Source organism: Puma concolor, chromosome D3 (genome assembly GCF_028749965.1).
Source record: "Puma concolor isolate L17-30 chromosome D3, mPumCon1.1.hap2, whole genome shotgun sequence".
NCBI classification, from domain to species: domain Eukaryota; kingdom Metazoa; phylum Chordata; class Mammalia; order Carnivora; family Felidae; genus Puma; species Puma concolor.
Window position 1 is genome coordinate 76036215 of NC_141678.1, and position 21321 is coordinate 76057535.

The 21321-nt window shown below is 35.0% G+C and overlaps 1 protein-coding gene across 5 annotated transcripts in view; it reads left to right on the plus strand.

Annotated features, from left to right (window-relative positions):
• WDR7 (WD repeat domain 7) overlaps window positions 1-21321 on the plus strand; it is a 353231-nt gene that overhangs the window by 183179 nt on the left and 148731 nt on the right. For 4 of the 5 annotated variants that reach the window (XM_086683081.1, XM_086683084.1, XM_086683082.1 and 1 more), the window contains one exon: window positions 20314-20535. The exons of the other annotated variant lie outside the window; for it this stretch is intronic. In XM_086683081.1, coding sequence (XP_086539207.1) covers window positions 20314-20535 — 222 coding nt within the window. The remainder of the gene's footprint in view (window positions 1-20313; window positions 20536-21321) is intronic. 5 annotated transcript variants of the gene reach the window in all.

The window sequence follows — 21321 nt, forward strand, 5'->3', positions numbered from 1 at the left end:
TTCCCGATGAAGTGTGGATGGAGATCTTTGAAGAAAGGGGATCTTTTCTTGGTTCTTTAAGGTGGTGGTTAAAAACACTGGTTCGCACCCTGGCTCCATCACTTCCCAGCTGTGAGACGTGGGCAGCTGACCCCAGCACCCCCAGCACGGTGCCTTAGCTTCCTTATCTCTGAGCCCTCTGTCTAGGGTGGATTGCTGTCTGCCTTATTTTCTGTGTCAGTCTCTTGTTTGTCTCTCACGTTATCACACTTTGCAAATTGTAGCCACTTGTCTGCGTGTTTGCCTTCCTTCCCTGCATGTAAGCTGTGCAAAAATGGAGGGAATGTTGGCTGTCTTGCTCTCTGTGTGCTCCCCTCTCACGCTGAACGGGAGGATGTTTGTAGGAGTAAATGAAAGTGCTGGGACGTGTTGTGTCTTATATAGATATGTAAAATACACAAAATACAGTAGGAGATGCACAATGAACATTCAGGACCATTGAGCATAAAGAAGTCTTTTTACGATGCTTAATGATGATGAAGAGAAAGAGTATCCCTTCCATGGTTTCTACTTTGTTTTACCTTGGGAAGTCTGGCACTTACACTTAATCCGTTTCCTTCTCCTGCTGCTCATAGAATTCATACAGGCATTTTCTACATTAATGTCTTTATGGTTTTAGTAGCATCGATTTTTGTTAGGAGTAACTAGTGAATGATTATAAAACATTTTGTGACTATAAATGCAAAAAGGTATTGTGTAATAATGGACTGGAGAAGAGAGAAGGAGAAAGGGTTTCCACACTTGCGCTGAATTTCAGCCCCTGACTATGTGGTGGTTCCTGGAATGATGTTAGTCAGGACTCCTCCCCAAACCCATTCATTGCCTTTGCTGACTGGAAATACAGAGTGATGGGTCCGGGCTTCCAAGAATATGTGACTGTCCTTGAGGGAATGCTAAAATTAGCTCATATTCCATACAAATTCTTATAAACCATTACTACTTTATAACCATTAATCTCCATATGATTTCACTATGTAAATCAACCATGAATGCATGGTTCAGTACATTTACCAACATGTAAAAAGAACTGTAGCTCATTTCAGCCAAAACAAAGTGGTTCAGTTTTACCATCCCTAAATTTGATCTACGTTTACATCTGTTTATAAAATCTGAGCATTTCCCCCCCTTGGCCTAATGCTTCAGTGCTCTCTTCTAATAAAAAAATCAATATATGTATCCAGCACTCATGAGTAACCCTATAATAATAAACAGAGTACATGCAATTGAAAAAAAGTAATTTCAGGAAAAAACTGATTAGGATTGTGGTCAAGCACAGTCTTTCTTAAAAATAAAGGTTATGCAGTGTTAGGAATATAATCTTTTCATTTGATTATATCATTTTGAGAAACCCTTAATCCTAATTAAAATAATCTTTATTCAGACAACGTTTGGTGTTCTTTCTCTTCATACAATTAATAATGCAGTTAATCTAAAGTATTCTAAATTAAGATGTTTTAAAATTTCTGACTCCGTTCAATTTTATAATTGTTCTTCTGGCTCTCTGTATTTGATGAACATGTTTAAAGGAATATTTGCATTCTGAATCATCAGTTTTATACCAAATAATAAATGAAAATATTTTGTGATGACAAGTGTTTTTTTTAGAAAAGTTTATCTTTATTTTCCTAGAAATATACTTGCTCTTTTTTGATGCTGCCTACTTTGAGTTGCTAATTTTCTATTTCATAAAATTTTTACATTAAAACATAAAATGTTTTAAACTTGAATTCCTCGTACCTTTGCAAACACGCCAATTTCTTATGCAAAATAGGAAATGTACACTTCTCATTCGCTCTTTCGCTCATCTTTGATGGTTGCACTTTGATAAATAAATAGATCATCTAAGATTCAATAGGCCAATTGCAGCATATAATAGCTATTCAGAGGCAATTAAACTGCCTTTTTTCATGCCGGCATGTGAGCCGCCCTTTCACAACCTTCAACTTGATTCGTGGTGATTCAAAATTAACTTAAAAGTCTTGTTTGCTGACAGCTTAAAGCTTAATTGACTGAAAGCCAAATAGAGTGTGTTCTGTATTCAGCACTAGGGCTATTGATAAAGCCATGTGTAAATTGTGCATGGTGAAAGACAGCGATTGGGCCCCTGTTCCTGTATTAGCCCACAACTTAGCATTGCTGCCCAGTCAGAATTGCTTTGTCAAGCCTTTTATCACCCCAGGTTAACTCTCTCTGGGGTTGCTCCAGCGGCAGAGCAGTCCAGTGTTGAGCTTGTACGATACAGTGGGGCTTGCTGGAATTCTGTTACTTACTTGTGGTTTCATTCCCCGCCCCCCCCCACCCCCCTTCATGTAGTATTGGCCTTTCATTTCTGAACAGGACTGTGGGTAGCATATTTCAAGAAGCTACTGATTGTCTGTATTTGGCATTTTAGGAAAGCAGAGTATATAGGTTTAGGGATTTTGAAAAAGATTGTAAGAAAAACAAGTATCATGATATTGATTTGCCTCTCTTATGAAAATTAAATCTAGCCATTTTGAACATTTAATTAGGATAAGGAATGCATGCTTAATAGCCTCAAGTGTAATGTAAACTATTACATTACACTAACAGCTACACTGTCAGATTCTTTCAATACTTTTATTCAAAAAATATTTCAGTGATTATTATACCTTTTAGGCATGTGTATTTTTTTAAAAAAAAATTGATGTTTACCAAATAAATGAGATGGATGATTAATATGTTAATATATATTATAAATTTCATAGTTAAGCCTTTTTTCAAAAAGAAAAGCCTTAGTAGAGTCAGTTGTATAGAAAGTACCACACAGTTTGCATATAAATATTCATTAACAAATAATGAAAAATTCAGAGGCAAAACTAAAACAATTTTCAGAAGCACTGTACAATTGTCATTTATCATGTTCACATATATCGGAACTCTGTAGGCTTTATATTTTAATCTGAAGCTTTTGATCTCTTAGTGCTTTAATAAAAATGTTAAGTTTCACCACGTAATGTATTTTGAAGATATTTTACAAGTAATGTTTGACTTTTTTGGATCTTTGTGCAGTGATATGTAAATATGTTTGTGATGAACTCTATTTTATATTTCTTGTCTCAATTTTATACAGTCAAATCTTAAATTCAGCAAGGCAGATTCATAACATTTTTTTAAAAATTTTCTCATTTACCTAATGTTGTCTATGTTAATTAAATATTTGAAATGTGATAAAGCTTAAATTGCCTAGTTCATATCCTTGCAATTTAGCGTAGTTGTTTTTGTTTTTAGGGCATTCAAATGAAGCATATAAAGTAAAATCTAATTTTGATAATTTTGATGGAAATAATGAAAATAATTTTTTTCGTTATTTTGTATTTCAGGTTCTATATAATGGCATTAAAAAGATATTCTGCATCTTAAATATTTTCTTACAGAAAATGTCTTTTTTATTTTAGTATCTTTTTATTTTAACATTAGACTTAGGATTAGATATTGCTATATCTTATTGATATTCTGGTAACCATGGCTATCTAATTTTACCTGCCTCCCAATTGATTTCCAATAAGAACCGAGTCTATTCATAAAGAATCAGGATAAGTTGCAACTTAGTTTCAAAATGACTATAATTTAAAATAGTGTGTTACTCCTGTATACTTTTCAATAAAATAGTAATCATGGTTCAAAATGTAAAATCCAGGGGAGTACTGGTTTTATTGAAGTTTCACCTATACCCAGTGAGATTTGAGAGTCAAGAATGAATTGCTTTTATTGATCATGTTTTTGTATTAATGGTTAATCTAACATATCTTTAAAGGCACAAATTATTTGAAAACAACACTTTGTTTCTTTTTCATAATGTAGTTGTTTAGTGTATACAAAACAATTGTATTGTTACAGAGGGCGAATAAATTCCTTTTTGTATTTTTACCTTTAAAAACGAAGAGGCTGAATTCGATCATAAAGGTACTGTCTATTTTGTTTTAAACTAATTGAACAATTGTGGTGATTAAAAAACAAAACTTAGGACTTAAAATTTCGGAAAGATGGCATGGTGTGTTGAAATATTGATTCCACAGTCAGTCAGAGATTAGCAGTAAGAGATTCTTCGTGCAGATTCTGAAAGGCATGAAAGCATTTTGTCAGGCCTTGCTGACTTTGCCAGCCCTGTTTTGTAGATGGAAAAAATGAGAATTTACCTGAAGTTCTGAAAGAATGTACCTGTTTCAAGGAGGGCCAGGTCAGAGTCAAGTTTAGTAGTGCAAATTCTTTATATATTTTTTAAAAATACTGCATTTTTCTGGCAAAATTACTATAATTGCAAGACTTTGGATTTTTATTTATTTATTGCAAAACACTATTTTCAATTTTTTTGAGATTGAAGGCTCTTCTAGGAAAGTGTGACTAATTTATATGCACAACATTCATGCTAACTTTGGATATCCGCCCCCCCCCCCACCTTTTCTCTTGTTATTTGCACATGATACTTTTACATAGATCAATTTTAGTTTTACTATTTTTCTTGCATCTTCCCCAAGAACTTTCTCATTTTTAAAATTAGTAGACTGTTACTTTGTTTTTAGTATCTGCATTTGATAATGTTTGGTAGAACTGTTGATATACCTTACCCAGTGAAAAGAAATGTACATTTTATATTCCATAGTGTATTAAAAGTATGTCCCAGTGCAGCATGTAAGGGAAAATTTGGCCATCTGTGGTGAGATTTGGTTTTACGTTATCTTCTTTAATTTCTGAGCCTTGAAATGTTTTATAATTGGAATATAATATTATGATATTACATTTACCAAATTATCCAAGTAATATTACACTTGTTCATATCTTAGCGATTGAAACATTATGTTGAGGTATTGGTAAAAAAAAAAAAAAAAAAAAGTGAAAACACCATAGATCGAATGAACTGATAATTAGAATACTAAAAAGTTTCTAATTATTACAGTTTGTATTCAGACAGTGTGTATTTGGCATTTTAAAGTACCTAATAGCTAAACGAATACTTATATTTTGTATTTAGTTATATAAACATTCCTGGGAATATATCAAATGTCATCCAGTTCAGTAAAATGCCCGTATAATATTGTGACTCTCATTTAGGTTGAAATCCATATTAAAATTGAAAGTGGTAAGTTGTAAAACTATAGATGAGATCCTAAGTATCTGGTCATATATTTTTATTTGAGCTTTTAAAAATGAAGAATGAATTAATGTCTTTCAGAAATGACATTTTCATTAATGTTAGCTTGAAATTGAGAGGATTAGTGTAATAGCATACAAGAATTAACTTCTGATAAGTTCAGAGAAAATTACTTGACCATCAACTTTATGCATATGATCTAATAACATTACTAAATACAGATCATTATTATTTACTTCATCTTTTAGGTAATAGAAGGTAAATGTATCTTAACTTTCTCTCTCTACTTAATGATACCTAAAATAATGCACAGTGCATTATAGTAGATATTCAGCAGCTGAGATGATTATACATTGAAAGTGAGATATGAATAGCATTGATAAAAGAAGCATTATTTTAAAATACATTCAGGATCAAAGCCAAGATTACTTCCTCATGAATTCTCTATTGTGATTAACTTGACTTTATTTGGCTTATATGTGATGCTGAATTATATATGATGCTGAATGGTAGGAAAGACATCAGGTTTTATTTGGATAGATCAGACAGGAAAGAGTTGACTGTAACTCCGAGAGTTATGCCATGTAATCCAAAAGAGGCTGATCATTAGGTTAATGTCCTCTTTGCTAATCATTTGTAAAAATTGCCCTCTAAACTAGTAGAAAACATGTCTTAATATTTGGGGGTATTTTTGATAAGACAATGCCCGGTTAAACAGAGTGGTTGAAACATCCCTAAGTGCTAATGAGTACTTACTTGGTAGTCTATACTAATGCTTTAGTGGATGCTGAACAAGTTTAGATGTTAAGCTTTTTAGGAAGAGTGAATGATGGCTAATGATTATTTAATGACAGATCTCTGGACTGAAAGGCATTTAGCACTCAAAGTATACTGCAAAGCCTATTTCTCAAAGCTTCAGACAGGTTTATTTGGTCTCACCTTGAATAGAACAGTGCTGTATTGATTTCATTGGTGTGGATTTAAACACACTATCGGCTTAGAATAGCACTAGTATGCAGTAGAAAATGATTGTCTTAACCCTTATGGTGACTCTAAGCTATTCTCTGATATGACGATGTGAACTTTGGAAGCAGTCATGAATTTATTTACAATATTTGGCATTCAGTATGTGAGTTTGGAAAACCTTTGTGCATGTGAGCTTATAGTAGAAATTAACTTGTAGTGAGGCATATGTAGAGGTAACTAAAACTTAAAATTATATTTTTATTTGGTGTCTTCCTTCATATTTTAGAAGAATTTCTCTTCTATGGAAGCTGTTGATGTTTCTGTGGATGACATGCCAATTTTATTATCCTGCTGGATAATATCTTATTTAAGTATTTGGTCTCTAGATGGTAATAATGTTTATGCTTAGTACTTTGTATTTTTTTTGTATATTTCAATATTTCACATATATATATTCCATATAAAATCCAGTTGACGCTAGTTACTTCATATGCTTGATAGAACATTTCCTACCAGGTTTTTACATTTGTTCTAGATAGCCCCAGTAGAAAATATGTGTAACATTATTAGGTACTAGAGACCAAAACTTATTTTAAGACCTTTTTCTAATTATAAATTTTATTTGCTTGCTATTCTTTTGAGAAGCATTTGCAATTATACAGGATTTGAAGATACCTCATAAAGATTTAACCTGGAGCAGGTGTCAAATATTAACTAGTTTCTATGCATCGTACACTGATGCACAGGCCAGTGAAGATTCGAGGGATCCATCTGGGACGTCGCTATGAGTGACCACTCTCTTTGTGCCCTTCACCTTGTCACTTGAACACTTAAACTACTTCATCTTCCTTATCTACAAAATATGCATATTGGTTTGGTGAGAAGAGTTCTATGATCCCTTTTTTCTCTGAAGTTCCAAAATTCTCCACTAACAATCATCTAGTCTTAGACCTAGGAGATATTTTTTACACACTTTATTTCTGATTTGTTTGCTTTTCCCTTTAAATGCTTTTCTTTAAAAAATGTTTGTTTATATTGAGAGAGAGAGAGAGAGAGAGAGAGAGAGAGAGCACATACATACGCATGAGCAGGAGAGGGGCAGAGAGAAAAGGAGAGAGAATCCCAAGCAGGCTCTGCACTGTCAGCACAGAGCCCGACATAGGGATCAATCTCGCAAACCGTGAGATTTTGACCTGAGCTGAAATCAAGAGTCTGCTGCTTAATTGACTGAGCCACCCACCCAGGCACCCCTCCTCCGCCCCTCCTTCTCCCCTCCTTTTAAATTCTTAATGGTATATCTTTTTTTGGAAAGAGTTTGGAGAGAGATTGTAGTGGGCACATAATTAGGTCATTATAACACGTATAGTATTAGTAGGTGTGTGAAGAACCCTAAGTAAGCAGATGGAATTGTATGGACCTGGTATTCTGATTATTTAAAAGATGGACTTCAGGTTTTTTGTTTTCTAAATGAGGAATGTTTTACCTTTAACATTCTTTCTAACCATAAGTAAATACCGTTTCTTGTTATGTGAGTGTTTTGTAGAAATCAAAAACATTGGATAAAGTATTGGAGAAATCATTCAGTTTTTTTTTTTCTTTTGCTAACAAGAGAAAGCTTTTTGAGCAAAATTATAAGCATGTGTTAAATTCTTGCTTAGGATAGTTTGCATCTGCCTGTGTTCAGCCCTCCCATGCCATGTCGTGACCCTGACACCGGTGGGCTTGCGGGGGCAGTGGTGGCAGGGGTTCTCGGTAACTGTTACCGTGTCTTGACTTTATTTTCCCTTTTTTTCTGCCGAAAAGTCCCAGAGCGGTTGAGTAAAATAAGAACCAGCCTGGATGTGTGTGTCCATTTTTCATCAATACTCATTTATTTTCTAGGTTTTTACATGGGAAAGTAGCTCTCTAGTCTTAATAAAAGATGAATTAAGATGAGAAGACTATAAAACTATCTCTTCACAACTCCTGAGTAATAATGATTGGAGCTACTCAGGCAGAATTTGGAGGAAATGATTATGTGTTTATCATGTAGCATTTATCACGTAGCGTTATATGTTTATCATGTAGATTTTTTAAAAACCAGTCTTTGAAAATAGTGGGACATCTTACAAACCAGAGTATCTGACTACATACATATGTAGGTTAAAATATTAAACTTTTCTCTTAGTGTTCATCTCAAGAATAGTAGCTTTTCCAAATCCAGAGTAGTAACAAATCGATGACTGAATTCCAGTATCTCTAGGTGTATGTACTTTGCTTTTTTTAAACACTGGAAGGGCTATGCAAAAATTCAAGGCTCAAGGACTGTTTCAATTTGATATGTACAAGATAGGCAACTCAGATTCAAGTTATAAATGGAATTAACTAATTAATAGGAAATCATATGAAATAGTCACATGAAAGAGAATATTAGTAAATTTTAATATCCATATGTGTATGCTTATTTGAGAAGAAATCATATAAACAAAAAAAAGGTCTGGAAGAAAGAAATTTGCCAAGCAACAACTGCAGTCAATTTGATAGACTGGTTATCCTCATAAGATGAGGAAATGTAAAATAATTTTAAAACCCTCTATTATAATTTCATCTATTTAAAAAAAATTTTTAATGTTTATTTATTTTTGAGAAAGAGAGACCGAGCACGAGAGGGGGAGGGACAGAGAGAGAGGGAGACACAGAATCCAAAGCAGGCTCCAGGCTCTGAGCTGTCAGCACAGAGCCCAATGTGGGGCTCAAACCCACCACGGATCGTGAGATCATGGCGTGAGCCGAAGTCGGATGCTAAACCAACTGAGCCACCCAGGCGCCCCATGTGTATAATAATTTTAAAGGCACATAATTCCTCTTTCTACATGTGGCTTAAAAATGATAACAGCATGAAAATGTGACAAGATCAGAAACGGAAATCCTGTTTAGCTATCTAATAAATTCAAGATTTCTGTCTTTTAAGTTCTCTGGAGCTACTTAGAAATCTCCTTGAAAAATGAACTAAAATGTCTTTTACATATGTGCATATTCCTTAGACTATATAGATGGGCTACTTTTTCTATAGGTTCTAGGCTAATAATGCGTGTATCCTTAATGGCTTTAGGCTGTGGTTTGTTTCCTCAGTGGCTTTTAGACTTTAGTGCAAATGCTTAGTTTACTTTTATTTATTTGTTTTTCTTTTTCAAAGCTTTACTTTCTTGGTCATCTGTTAATGTACTTTCTTGGTCGTCTATTAATGTGATTAATAAATTACAAGTCAAAGTTGTCTATGACCTTTTTATTTCCCCTTTAAATTTCTTCTCCTTATTTCTTTTCTCATTCTATTTCCCTTTTAAATTAAAAAATATTTTTCCTTAAAATTTTTATTTGTTTAGTTTTTAGGAATTGTACCATATGTTAACCTCTATCAAGTTTTCAATAGCTCACAGGATGCATATAAAGGATAGATCTTATGTATTTCTGCTTGTTGTCAACTTGGTTATTAAAATCTTAGCTATAAAACTTTGTTTCGGGCTTAACCACCACACCTTTTCCCAGATCTGCTGTTGCTTTAAAGGTCTGGCCATTAATTTCCAAGATATTGGAATTATGCTACCCCTGACTATGCTCCATTATTTCTGCTTAACAACTCACCTGTAGTGAAGAAAGCAGAATGAAAAATAACATGTGAAATAAGGTGATCATTTTTTCAAAATCCGAGATAACATAATCTAATAAAGGCAAGAAATACCTTAGATGCTCCAATTTACTGCAAGCTAACCTTTTAAAAATGGTAACTTTTAATTACAAAGCATTGTTTCATTATTGTGACCAAATGTATAGTAACTCAGAAAAATGAATACTCCACAAACTTCTTGTAAATGAGCAGATGTGCTTGTTAACTTCTCAAAGGTAGAATAAGGCAGTTATCCCCTTTGATCTGGTTTTGTATCACCGAGTTGATAAAGATAAATACCTAGGCGAAAATTGTTTTTAAGTGTATCCAATTAATAGTTTGTTATTTTATGAACAACAGTGACCTCAGGTATAACAGTTTATTTTTCACTGTGCTGTAATGTACAGGTGTCAAATTGTCATAGAATGTATCCTAACAGTCCCCCAAATGTTAAGCCTCATGTGTCTCATTTGATTTTTAAAATAAGTACATCATGTCTACTCCGGTATTTTTATAGGTGTATCTCATTGGTAGAAGGTGTCTTTTTCTGAACATTAACTGTATGAGAATTTATGAGAATGATTTGCCATGTTTTCAGATTTCTGTAATTTTGCAAGCCTCTAACCACTATTTCTGAAATATATCTTTCTTCATGAAAAAGCTAATAATGTTCTTAATGTTAGTTTGTAGCTTTTAAAACTTGGCATGTTATCTCAGATTCACCTTTGAGAGGTAAAGTGAACCAACACTTGAACATTATTCTTGGTAGTTATTTACTACAAGATTTCTGACTACATAGATATCATAGATCTTAGGAATTTTTGAATTTCTGTTTTCTCTCAAACTGAGAGTATTTGCACTAAAAGTAAAAACAAATTGACTTGTTGATGTTTAGGTAGAGAATAAGGGGGAAAATAAGATAATGCATATCATAGAAAAAAGGATGTGGAACTTGTCTATGAAGGATAAAAAATTTGTTACAAGAATTACTTGAAAATACAAGTTGCTTTCAAAGCTTACGGTTTCTAATTATCAAAATAATCAATAGATCAGCATACCCTCATGATAGTGATTATTTTAAGTTTCCTTTGAAACAGAAAATCATTTTAGAGTGTTTTATCTGATTTTGAGGAGAATGGATATGATGTATTTCGTCAAATGCACACACATAATACATATATGTGCAAAGGCATTATTTTAAAATGGCTTCAGCAGCAACAGGAGATAGGCATTTGCAGAACCTGTGGTGTTCCAGCAGGGGGCTATCGTGCATGCATACAAATGAAGAGCATGTTTGTTTACTTCAGCTTTCAAAGGAGGGGGGACACCATGCACAAGCAACCCAAACAGGGAAGGCCTCATAGATTTGGGGAGCAAATCTATACCCCTCACCCCCAGTAGGTATGAGGAAAACACTGACAGATGGGTCACAGAATAACTAAAATATGTTGGTGAGAGGTGAATACTCAAAGCATTCTATGTGCACACACCTGGTTTGGTAATAATGGGAAAATTTTGAAATAAATGTTCAAGTGCCCCACGATTGTCATTTTTATCTTTTTTCCCAAGGAGGTAGACTGGAAGATTCAGAAAACTTGGTCTGTTTTATTCATTTCAGGCGCACAGGTCGAAATTCACATGTTGGCCATATCACCAACTATCTGCAATTTAAATTTTTTTTCCATACCGACATTTATGTGCCTTATTATGTAAAACGTTCAGGATTTGCAGTGCTCTGAGGTGTGCCAACAAATGAAAATAATGTGCGGTATTCGTACAAAAGCACTTGGCCGAAGGAAAGAAACTTAATTACATTTACAATGGTATGGACCCACTAATTCTCCTTGTAATTTTAGGAAACCCAGATTCACCACCAAGAGAGTGAGGTTTGAGAGTCCTTTTTCACACATTGGATGGTCACCAATCTATGCCTTTTTGTGTTTCTGTTTAACAAATTCTTTATAGTGTTTGACCAAGACTTGGGGTATAACGTATAACTGAAATCTAATTAGAAGAAGACTAGCCTTTTAAAATCTTTTAAAAACAAATTGGCTCTAAAATGAATTAATATGAAAAGAGTTTTGCTTATTTTAAACATCTCCCCCCCCCCCCCCCCCAACCCCCGGCCGTTGTTAACAAAGCTTATTTGGAAGATTACTGTTACAAAGTTGATATCTCTGTGGCCTTGTACTTTACTGGTCTTAACTCTAAGTAGCAAGTAGTGGTAGAAAATGTCTGGGCCAAATATATGTGGAAACAGTTTACACTGTGGAAACTCCACTGAGGGTCACTGTTCTCATTATGATTCTAAAACATAGACAACACATTTTTAAAATCTCAAAAATCCAGTTCTAGCTCACTTAGATTTAAATTTTACTGTCTTGGTACACTAAGACTATTGTATACTATTATATATGTGCATATAATTATATATTCTTTTTTTTGTTTATTTATTTTGAGGGAGAGAGTGTGCGTGAGGGAGGGGCAGAGAGAGAGGGAGAGCGGCAGAATCTCAAGCAGGTTCTGTGCTGTCAGCACAGAGCCCAACGTGGGGCTCAGACCCACAAACCCTGAGAGCATGCCCTGAGCCGAAATCAAGAGTGGGATGCTTAACTGACTGAGCTGCCCGGGCGTCCCCATATGATTATATATTCTTAATGTGTGTATGTATATGTAAAGTCAGCATATTTGATTAGCACCATATAATGATTAAAAAGGCATATCTTAAAAATAATATTCCATTAGGCAACCACATTTATCAATTTTGATAATAGGAGAAAGTTGAAGTTATTTTGTTTAAAGTACACCTGAAAAACAGTTTGAACTCAACTTGCTTTTGAAGACCTAGCTTCTTTTAGGTTCTTCTGTTTATGTTAAGGCTTGTTTTAAAATATATTTTGACTGGACAGAGTTCACTGTCATACTAAATTCATCTTAATATACAATCTTATAGATTTTTCATAGTATCAGTTGATAATGCCACATCACATGTAAAGTATCCCTGGGATTCAGAAAAGAGAAATGAGATAAAAATGAAGATTTGGAAGAATATTTCGCTGGTCTGAAAATAGAAATCTTTTGTAGTTTAATTGACTAACATTTGATCCATATGCTAAGACTATTCTAGCCGTGTGCAGACTTGGTAAATAGTAAATCACGTCTTAATTCTGAGTTTCTCTGTTCTCAAGATTGCCAGTATTAATAAAGTTCACTTTATTAAAACTACTTTGTTCTTTAATAATTAATCAAAACATGATATTACTGAATATGCCTTATGGCAAATAAAACAAAGGTGTAAGGGATCATGATAGAGACTATTTTCTAGCTTAATCCAGCTTAGTATATTAAACAGTCTTGACATGATGCCATTTAGTTTTCACTGTGAAATCTTGCAACATACTCTTTTCTGATCATTCAGATAGAATCCTACAAAGTCCCAGATATTTATTAGTATGCAGTCTTACTAAATACAAGTTTTTTTGTTCTCTGAGGCAATATGTAGTAAAAGAAATTTATTTTTCTATACGTACAATTCTAAAATTTATTAAATATGGAAAGGGTAAAGAAAAACATTTAAAATTTTATTGCCATCATTTATCATGAATAAATCGGTGTTTCTGAATTTCCAAAGGGATGTTTTAGAGTATATTGAAATTTATACCAAATTCAGAAAACATTGATGTCATTGCGAATGTCACGTGGACTCTGTCATGTGCCAGAGAAATTTCTGACGTAAAATTAGTGAGCTAAACCAATCCAAATGCAACATTCTGTTTTAAAAAACCTTAAAGATATGTTTGTGATATAGTTTTAAGGATAATTATGATCTTGAAGTGAATTACGATTGAATTCAACCACATTACGTCATTAATTTTGACTAGAATTTTAAATATCAAACATATGTCAGTCCTCTGTGGAAAGCATTCTGATGCTCGATCCTAAACAAAGAATTAAATTTTGGAGAACAGTTTTTCCGGGTCAATTCTCACAGTTCTTAGACTGTATTCTCAGAGTAGTAAGCGGGTAGTATCGTCTTATCCGAGGCTTAATACCTAATACAATAACAGAGCCCCATCAATAGAGGGCTAATAGCAGATATGAAGGATATGCTGGCACTTCGTCTCGTAAAACCGCTGTTCGCCCTAATTCAAATCCATTGATTCCTATTCCAGTTAAAACTGAAGAACTTAATATGTCTTTTAATCCTTTTATTGTAAGCTAGGATAAAATTAATTTTACCCTGGAACTGCACAAAGCCAATTAACATGATCTTTAGAGTTATTTAGTAAAGTGCTTCAAACTGGTAAATTTATCTTGACCTCTTGGTTGCACTCTCTGACTGCTTTTTAAATGAGGTAATCAATATCTCACAGCCCTTTAAATAGCTTAAACTTCTCAAATATTTTACCTGTGTTCTAGTTAAGCTGTAAGTAAAGTGTTTACTCCTGTTCGCGTAAATCTAGAGTCAATTATGCTAAATCTAAAGACAATTCTGTACTTTTGAGGAACACTGTATGAATTAAAACGGTTGTTTTAATAAAATCAAAGGCTCATATTTTGTTTAAAGTAACCCAATGATGAAGAAACATTTTATTTTTGCACAGAACAACTATTCTGTTTGCAACTTAAAATGTAGAACATTTATGTCCTTTCCCACTGCATGCAGCTTCTGTTTTCCACACAGGGCCAGTCGAAGGTATTAATTTTCTTACTGTGATAGGGTGATCAACCGTCCTGTCAAGAAAATGGATCTCCATGTCACCCTTTAGCATGATTAAATGGAGGCATGTCTCTGTGAAAAAATACCAAATTTTCATGAGACAAATGAAACTGTAGAAAGGTCTACTTTTATAGAATTATTTTACTTTTAATATTTCAAAATCTCCCATTTGATTATCACTTATAGGAAAACATTTCAGCTAATTGCATATTGTCTTGTATTATTTAAGAGCAAACCCAGGCAAAGCCAATAATTTTAAATGTCTTCAAATCTAAAAAATTAAAGAATCAGAAATTGGGGTATGTTACTGTTGGAATAGTAGTAGGGATGGGCCGCCGTACTTAATACAGTCACTAATCAGTCAGTGTCTCTTTTAGGGGATCCCTTTTCTTCCTCTTACTCCTTGTTAACAAAGAGCTATGATGTGTTCAGACCTGGATACTGATAAAAATTAGATAGCATAGAATTTCAGCATCAGTAGTATTAATAACCAGTTGGACAGTGTTCTTATGAGCCTGTGCACATGCTGAACTTTAAATTACACCAAGTGATATACTTGACAGCTAATTAAGATTTCATATTTTGGCCACTTAGCAGAGAGCACCTGTTATGATCCTTTCTATTAGCTTCAGGATAAAATTTACAAATGGCTGTTTTAACGTACGTTATTAAAACTTCCCTAAAGTCTTAATTCCTTCCCGAGAAGTGGGAGTTAAGACAAGATTGAAGTAATTAAACAAAGGGAACAGAGGGAAGGTGGGGGACCAGGGCTAGAGGCGGAGCTCTCCAAATGCCCCTGTTGTTTAATTTCCTACTGGAAGCAGCCCATGTGTGCTTCTGCCCCCCACCCCCCTTCCCCCTTCAAGCAGTGGCCGTTGCAGAGGCTGAACGGCTGGGGTCAATGCCTTGCCTATTGATCAGTATCCCTGCAGTCCCCTGCTCCAGCAGCTGCTTCATTGGCTTCTTTCAGGGCCTGCTTCAGTACATTAGAATAGAAATCCATAACCAGAGCTGTGCTCATCCAAGCAGGGGAAGAAACTAAATTAAATGGTATAAAACAATCTTGGATCAGGAGTTTGTGCCAATTCATCTTGATCTAAGATGTCACACCGGGCTCTCTGTCTGAGCACCTGGGCTAGAGGCAGCCATAGTGAAAATAGATGGAGCTGCGATCATTCATTTGTCAGCTAAGGAGCAAGGCAGCGGTTAGCAATTCCCTTCTGCAGAGGTCAGCTGACAGAACAATCAGTGCAACTGCAGAATAGAGCTTTCCTTTGAACTATTGTTATGGAGCATGCTCTTGCTGAGTCGTGGGGGGAGGGGAGCTTCATTTGCTTCCTGTTTCAAGACTGCTATGGAAATAGTGAAATATACACTACATGCATCTAGATGCAGTTGCACAGAGCTCTTACTCCCATGTCTGTCCCTGTACTCAAATAAAGTTGGCTTTAAATGCACGTTCTGATATCTAGATGATCAAACTGTTACATATCACTTTCTCTAGAATTTGGGTTCATTTTCATCCTCCTAAACACAGAGGCAGTGGTTATTGATTTTGTTTCTTCTTCGTATGGCTAACCTTTTAGGTTTTTCCCCCACTTCAGTTATTACAACTATGACAGACCAGTGGCATACTTGGAATCTCTGATTGCACATACACATTAACACTCTTACTAATGTTTCTGTACCTTTAATAAACTCGGAAAAAAACACAAAGAGAGAGAGTTACATAGAATGGTATCAGAAGATATTTCTGAATGTTACTTAAATATTTTTGAACATTTTAATTGAGGCTTTTTATAAGAAATGTGAATTCATGAAATATTTATGACTTTAGAAGTAACGGAGTAATTTTATAACATTGGAGGAATATCCTTAACTATACTATAAAAAATGAAGTAGGGAGATGAATAAAATTTTATATAGAAGATTTAGAATATTTTTAAAGATCAGTGTATTCTCTGTGGACTCATACTGGATTTTGTCTTTCTGTATACTACATGACAACTAATGACAAATTTTCAGAACTACCTTTTTTTTAATGTTTATTTTTGACAGAGAGAGAGAGAGAGAGAGAATATGTGCAGGGGAGGGGCAGAGAGAGAGAGGGAGACAGAGGGTCTGAAGCAGGCTCTGTGCTGAGAGCTGCAAGCCCAGAGCCCAGTTTGGGGCTCAAACACATGATCCCTGAGATCATAACCTGAGCTGAAGTCAGAAACTTAACCCACTGAGCCACCCAAACACCTCCTTTTTTTAAACATTAAGTTTGATGTTTTCATTTTAGTTTTCTTAGTGTTTTTTTTTTTGTTTTGTTTTGTTTTTGTTTTTGTAAGTACTTTAATGCCACTCTCTTACGGAATTACTCCTTTCTAACTACTAAATTCTTTGTAATATCCTACCATTTCCTTTTCTTAGCCTCACCCAGGTCAGCTTGCCCACTTCTATTCTGCCTTTGAACACAGTTAAAAAAATGCAATTTAAAATTTCTACTTAAAAGCTTTGTGCTCTAGGTGTTTTGTTTGTTTTTATTAAGCTTCTGGAGAAGCCATATCTGCTTATCTTAAAAGGATTTCTTTGTTTTTACTTTTGTGTTAGTTAATTTTTGCCTAAATTCTTACTGTTTTTGACTAAATTTGTTACTTTTTGTTTTAATTTTTTAAATTAATTTTGATAATTAGTTAATTTAGATTCTTAAAAGAACTTAAGGCATGACATCTAAAGTTTGCAGTGTTTCTATCAACTTCCCAAAGACCAAACCAATCTTTTTTAAAATTTTTTCTTAACATTTTATTTTTTAGAGAGGGAGAGCATGCACGGGGTGGGGTGGGGGCTGGCAGTGAGAAAGAGGGAGACAGAGAATTCCAAGCAGGCTCCATGCTGTCGACACAGGGCTTGAACCCACGAACCTTGAGATTATGACCTGAGCCAAAGTCTGATGCTCAAGTGACTGAGCCACCCAGGTGCCCCAAGACCAAACCAATCGTAATCTCACTTTGGTTTCTACAATATCCTTCTAATCCCCTAAATCTAATTATGTTACTCTGTGGCTTAAATCTTACCTTGAGTATCTTCCCACTTTTTATAGGATAAAGGTTGAAATGTGAATATGGTCTATGGTGCCATCTGTGGTCTAGCCCGTGCCTGCCTCTCTTGCCTGTTTTCTATCTTTCTCTTGGCTCTTAGGCTTCCAACCTGATTACCTGTCTTTGAGTTGGAAGTCAACAAATTACTTCATGCTTGAGGTTCTTACACAGACTGTTCTCTCAGTTCATAGTGTTCTCATTGATTCTGTAACCTATTTCTAATTCTTATTTAGTAGGCTGTAAGTTCAAAGAGGACAGGGATTTTGCTTTTCTCATCCCTGTTCACTTCCAGTATAATACCATGAATACATCAGACCTTCGATTCTTATATGTTGAATGACTGAGTAACTGATGGAATGAATGGATTTCTACCACCACTGGTACTGTTTTTCACCTGATCGTTGCATGAGTCTTCTTTTAGTTCTGCTGGACACCAGTCTTGTTTTACCTCGTAATCTACCTTTCTATCGCCACTCTCATGGTCTTTCTAACAGTGAATAAATCTGATATCACCACCTTATGCAAAATTGTTCCAATAGCTTTCCATTAAACAAAAGTTAAAAGTCTTCAGCTTGCCATGCACAAGTCTGTCTTGATTTGGTGCCCCTTTAGCCTCTCCCATTGCCATTCCCTTGCCTTACCTTCAATTAGCATAGAATGACAGAGTAAATGAAGAGACAAAATAAGACATCTAAAAGCACTCAGAGGTCCCTGCTGCTAATTTCTTAGCGTTCTGAGCTCCGAGGGCCCTTTTCTATATTGATTTAAGTAATACAGAGAGTGAAGTATTAAAAGGGGCTGGATGGATGACTAGAGAGAGTAGAAGGCTGACCTCCAATGAAGATGTCTCCAGAAGTTCACTTTTTAAGTTTCTCTGTACCAAATATATAGCTGTGAGAGATAAAATATACAAACAGCAAACCAAAGAGACATAACTAGTCTCCAGAAAGATAGATACCCTTGTGGACAAGTAATAAAATAGAAGTGATCTGGGCTAATACCCTTAGCTACTTCCCAGAAGCGGGCTTTTGGCTCCTGTGAGCTAAAGAGGACTTAAAATATATCATGAGTACAGCTTAAAGCCAGGAGTGAGGCTATGGCTTTGTCAGTTCTTGAAAGGACCCTGAAAGAATGTGAGTAGGTTACTACTCAGTTCAAATCAAAGTTGTTATTAAAGGAGAAGAAGAATAGATATTAACTCTGTGACTGGCATTGTTAACTGTAATAAAAGATTGTGGAAATAAGTGAGTTGTGTTTACCCTAAGAACCTAGAAACAAAAGAAGGGCTCCTGGCTGGCTCAGTTGGTAGAGCATGCCACTCTTGATCTTGGGGTTGTGAGTTCAAGCTCCACGTTGGGCATAGAGTTTACTTAAAAAAGAACCTAGAAACAAAGAGAACAGAGAGAAAACATACAGTAGGAGAAATAGTAAAAATAACAACAGAAGTTGGTGAAATAGAAAGAAACGGAATAATAAGATCAAAACTGAAATATTTTTTGAAAGTCTGGTAAAATATAAATTTCTAGCAATACCGATCAAGAAAGGCATGAAAAGTAATATTAGAGAAGGCACAAATAATATTTAAATGGATCCATAGCAATGATATAACTGAAATATTTTCATGATAGTACTGTAAATAACTTTAATAAATTTAAAAACTTAAGTTAGATAGATAATTCCTTTAAAACCACAAGCTATCAGAAATGACTCAAGAGGAAATAGAAAGCCAAACTGGACAAGTAACTGCCAAACTATTTTCTAAAGTAGTCGAACCTTTTTACATTTCCACCTGCAATGCATACTCTTCCATCCATACTCGACAGCACATTTTATAATCCTTTTTATCACAGCCCTTCTAGTGGATGTGAAGTGATATCTCCTCGTAGTTTTGACTTGCATTTTCCTAATGACCAGTGATGTTAAGCTTCTTTGATATGCATCCCGGCCCTTTATATATCTTTGGAGAAATATCTATTCCAATTGTGTACCCATTTTAAAAGTTGTACTTTTTTTTTTTTTAATTTTTTTTTTTTCAACGTTTATTTTTTTGGGGACAGAGAGAGACAGAGCATGAACGGGGGAGGGGCAGAGAGAGAGGGAGACACAGAATCGGAAACAGGCTCCAGGCTCTGAGCCATCAGCCCAGAGCCCGACGCGGGGCTCGAACTCACGGACCGCGAGATCGTGACCTGGCTGAAGTCGGACGCTTAACCGACTGCGCCACCCAGGCGCCCCTAAAAGTTGTACTTTTTTATTATTGAGATGTAAGAGTTTCTCATATATTCTAGATAAGATCTTTTATAGATATCTGATTGACAGTGTTTTCTCTCAGTCTGTGTGTTGTCTTTTTACTCAGTTGATTTTGTCTTCTTAAGTGCAAAGGTTTGTAATACTGGTGAAGTCCAATTAAAGAAGCTTTTAAAATTACTTGTGCTTTTGGTATCATATCTAAGAAAGCATTGCCTACCCCCAGATCATAAAGGTATATCTATATTCTTCTTCAAGTTCTCTTATTTTAACTCTTATATTTAGTACTGTGAACCTATTTTGAGTTGATTTTTTTAATTGATTTTTTTGTATAGAGAGAGATGGAAGCCCAGATTCATTCTTTAGCATGTGGATAACCAGACATCTCAGTGCCATTTGTAAAAAGACTGTTCTTTCTTGAAGGAGTAATCTTGAATTTTTTTTTTTTTTTTAATTATATGTCTTTGTGTATTGATAGTGTTTTAACTTCTGTTTGGGTTTTCAGGTTGCTTATCAAGTATCCCACAAATGAAAAAGATTTCCACATCTTATGAGGAAAGACGGAAGCAAGCTACTGCTATTGTTTTACTAGGAGTCATAGGAGCTGAATTTGGTGCTGAAATTGAACCTCCCAAATTGTTGACCAGACCGCGAAGCTCTAGCCAGATTCCTGAGGGATTTGGCTTGACTAGTGGTGGATCCAACTACTCACTGGCCAGACACACTTGTAAGTTTTAAAATTCCTAACGCTGATCTGTTGCTTTCAGTACACATTATTTGTTAACAGAACCTCAGAATATATCCCGGGTTTTAGCTCAAACAGAATGCTGACATGAAGTTAGAAAGCAGTATGATCTGTTTGGCACATTACCCTTTGGTTATAGTTACCAAACTTTAAAAAAAAAAAATTAAACCATGGTCTTAAAAATGCTTTTCTTAAAAAGCACATTTCTGATCTTTGTGTTCTCACATTTTGGTCAAGATTTTAGTCCCGACTTCTAATTTCTAAAACAATTTCTGTAAAACTATGCAACAAGTCCTGAATGCGGTTTGAAAAGTCAGGAGTGGGGGTGGATTAGTTACATTGAGAGCTCAAAGGGCCTGTGTCCTCCTGCTAACTTGTGTTCTGTGTATGTTAATAACAAGTAAGGATATTTTGTAATGTCTTTTGGTACTCCAGTGTTGGAACTCCATTAGGTAGGGTCCTTACCTACCATATTGCAAAATAACTTCTAACAAATCGTGTTATCGTAAGGACCAAATATAATCCTACTGAATATATCACAAGGTATTCTTTATAGAACAAATTGCAGTGTGTTTGGGGGGTTTTGGCTTTTAAGCAAGGGAGAAAGAGCTATGTTGCTTTGTTAGTTATGACAGCAGAAAACTTCACTGGATCATTGTCACATACTTTTGCTGTGAAATCATGGAACCATATTAGTAGCTTTTATAATTAAAACCCTCCTGTAGATTTAGCTGCCTGTCTCCGCATGCCACCCCCCTCCTTTTTTTC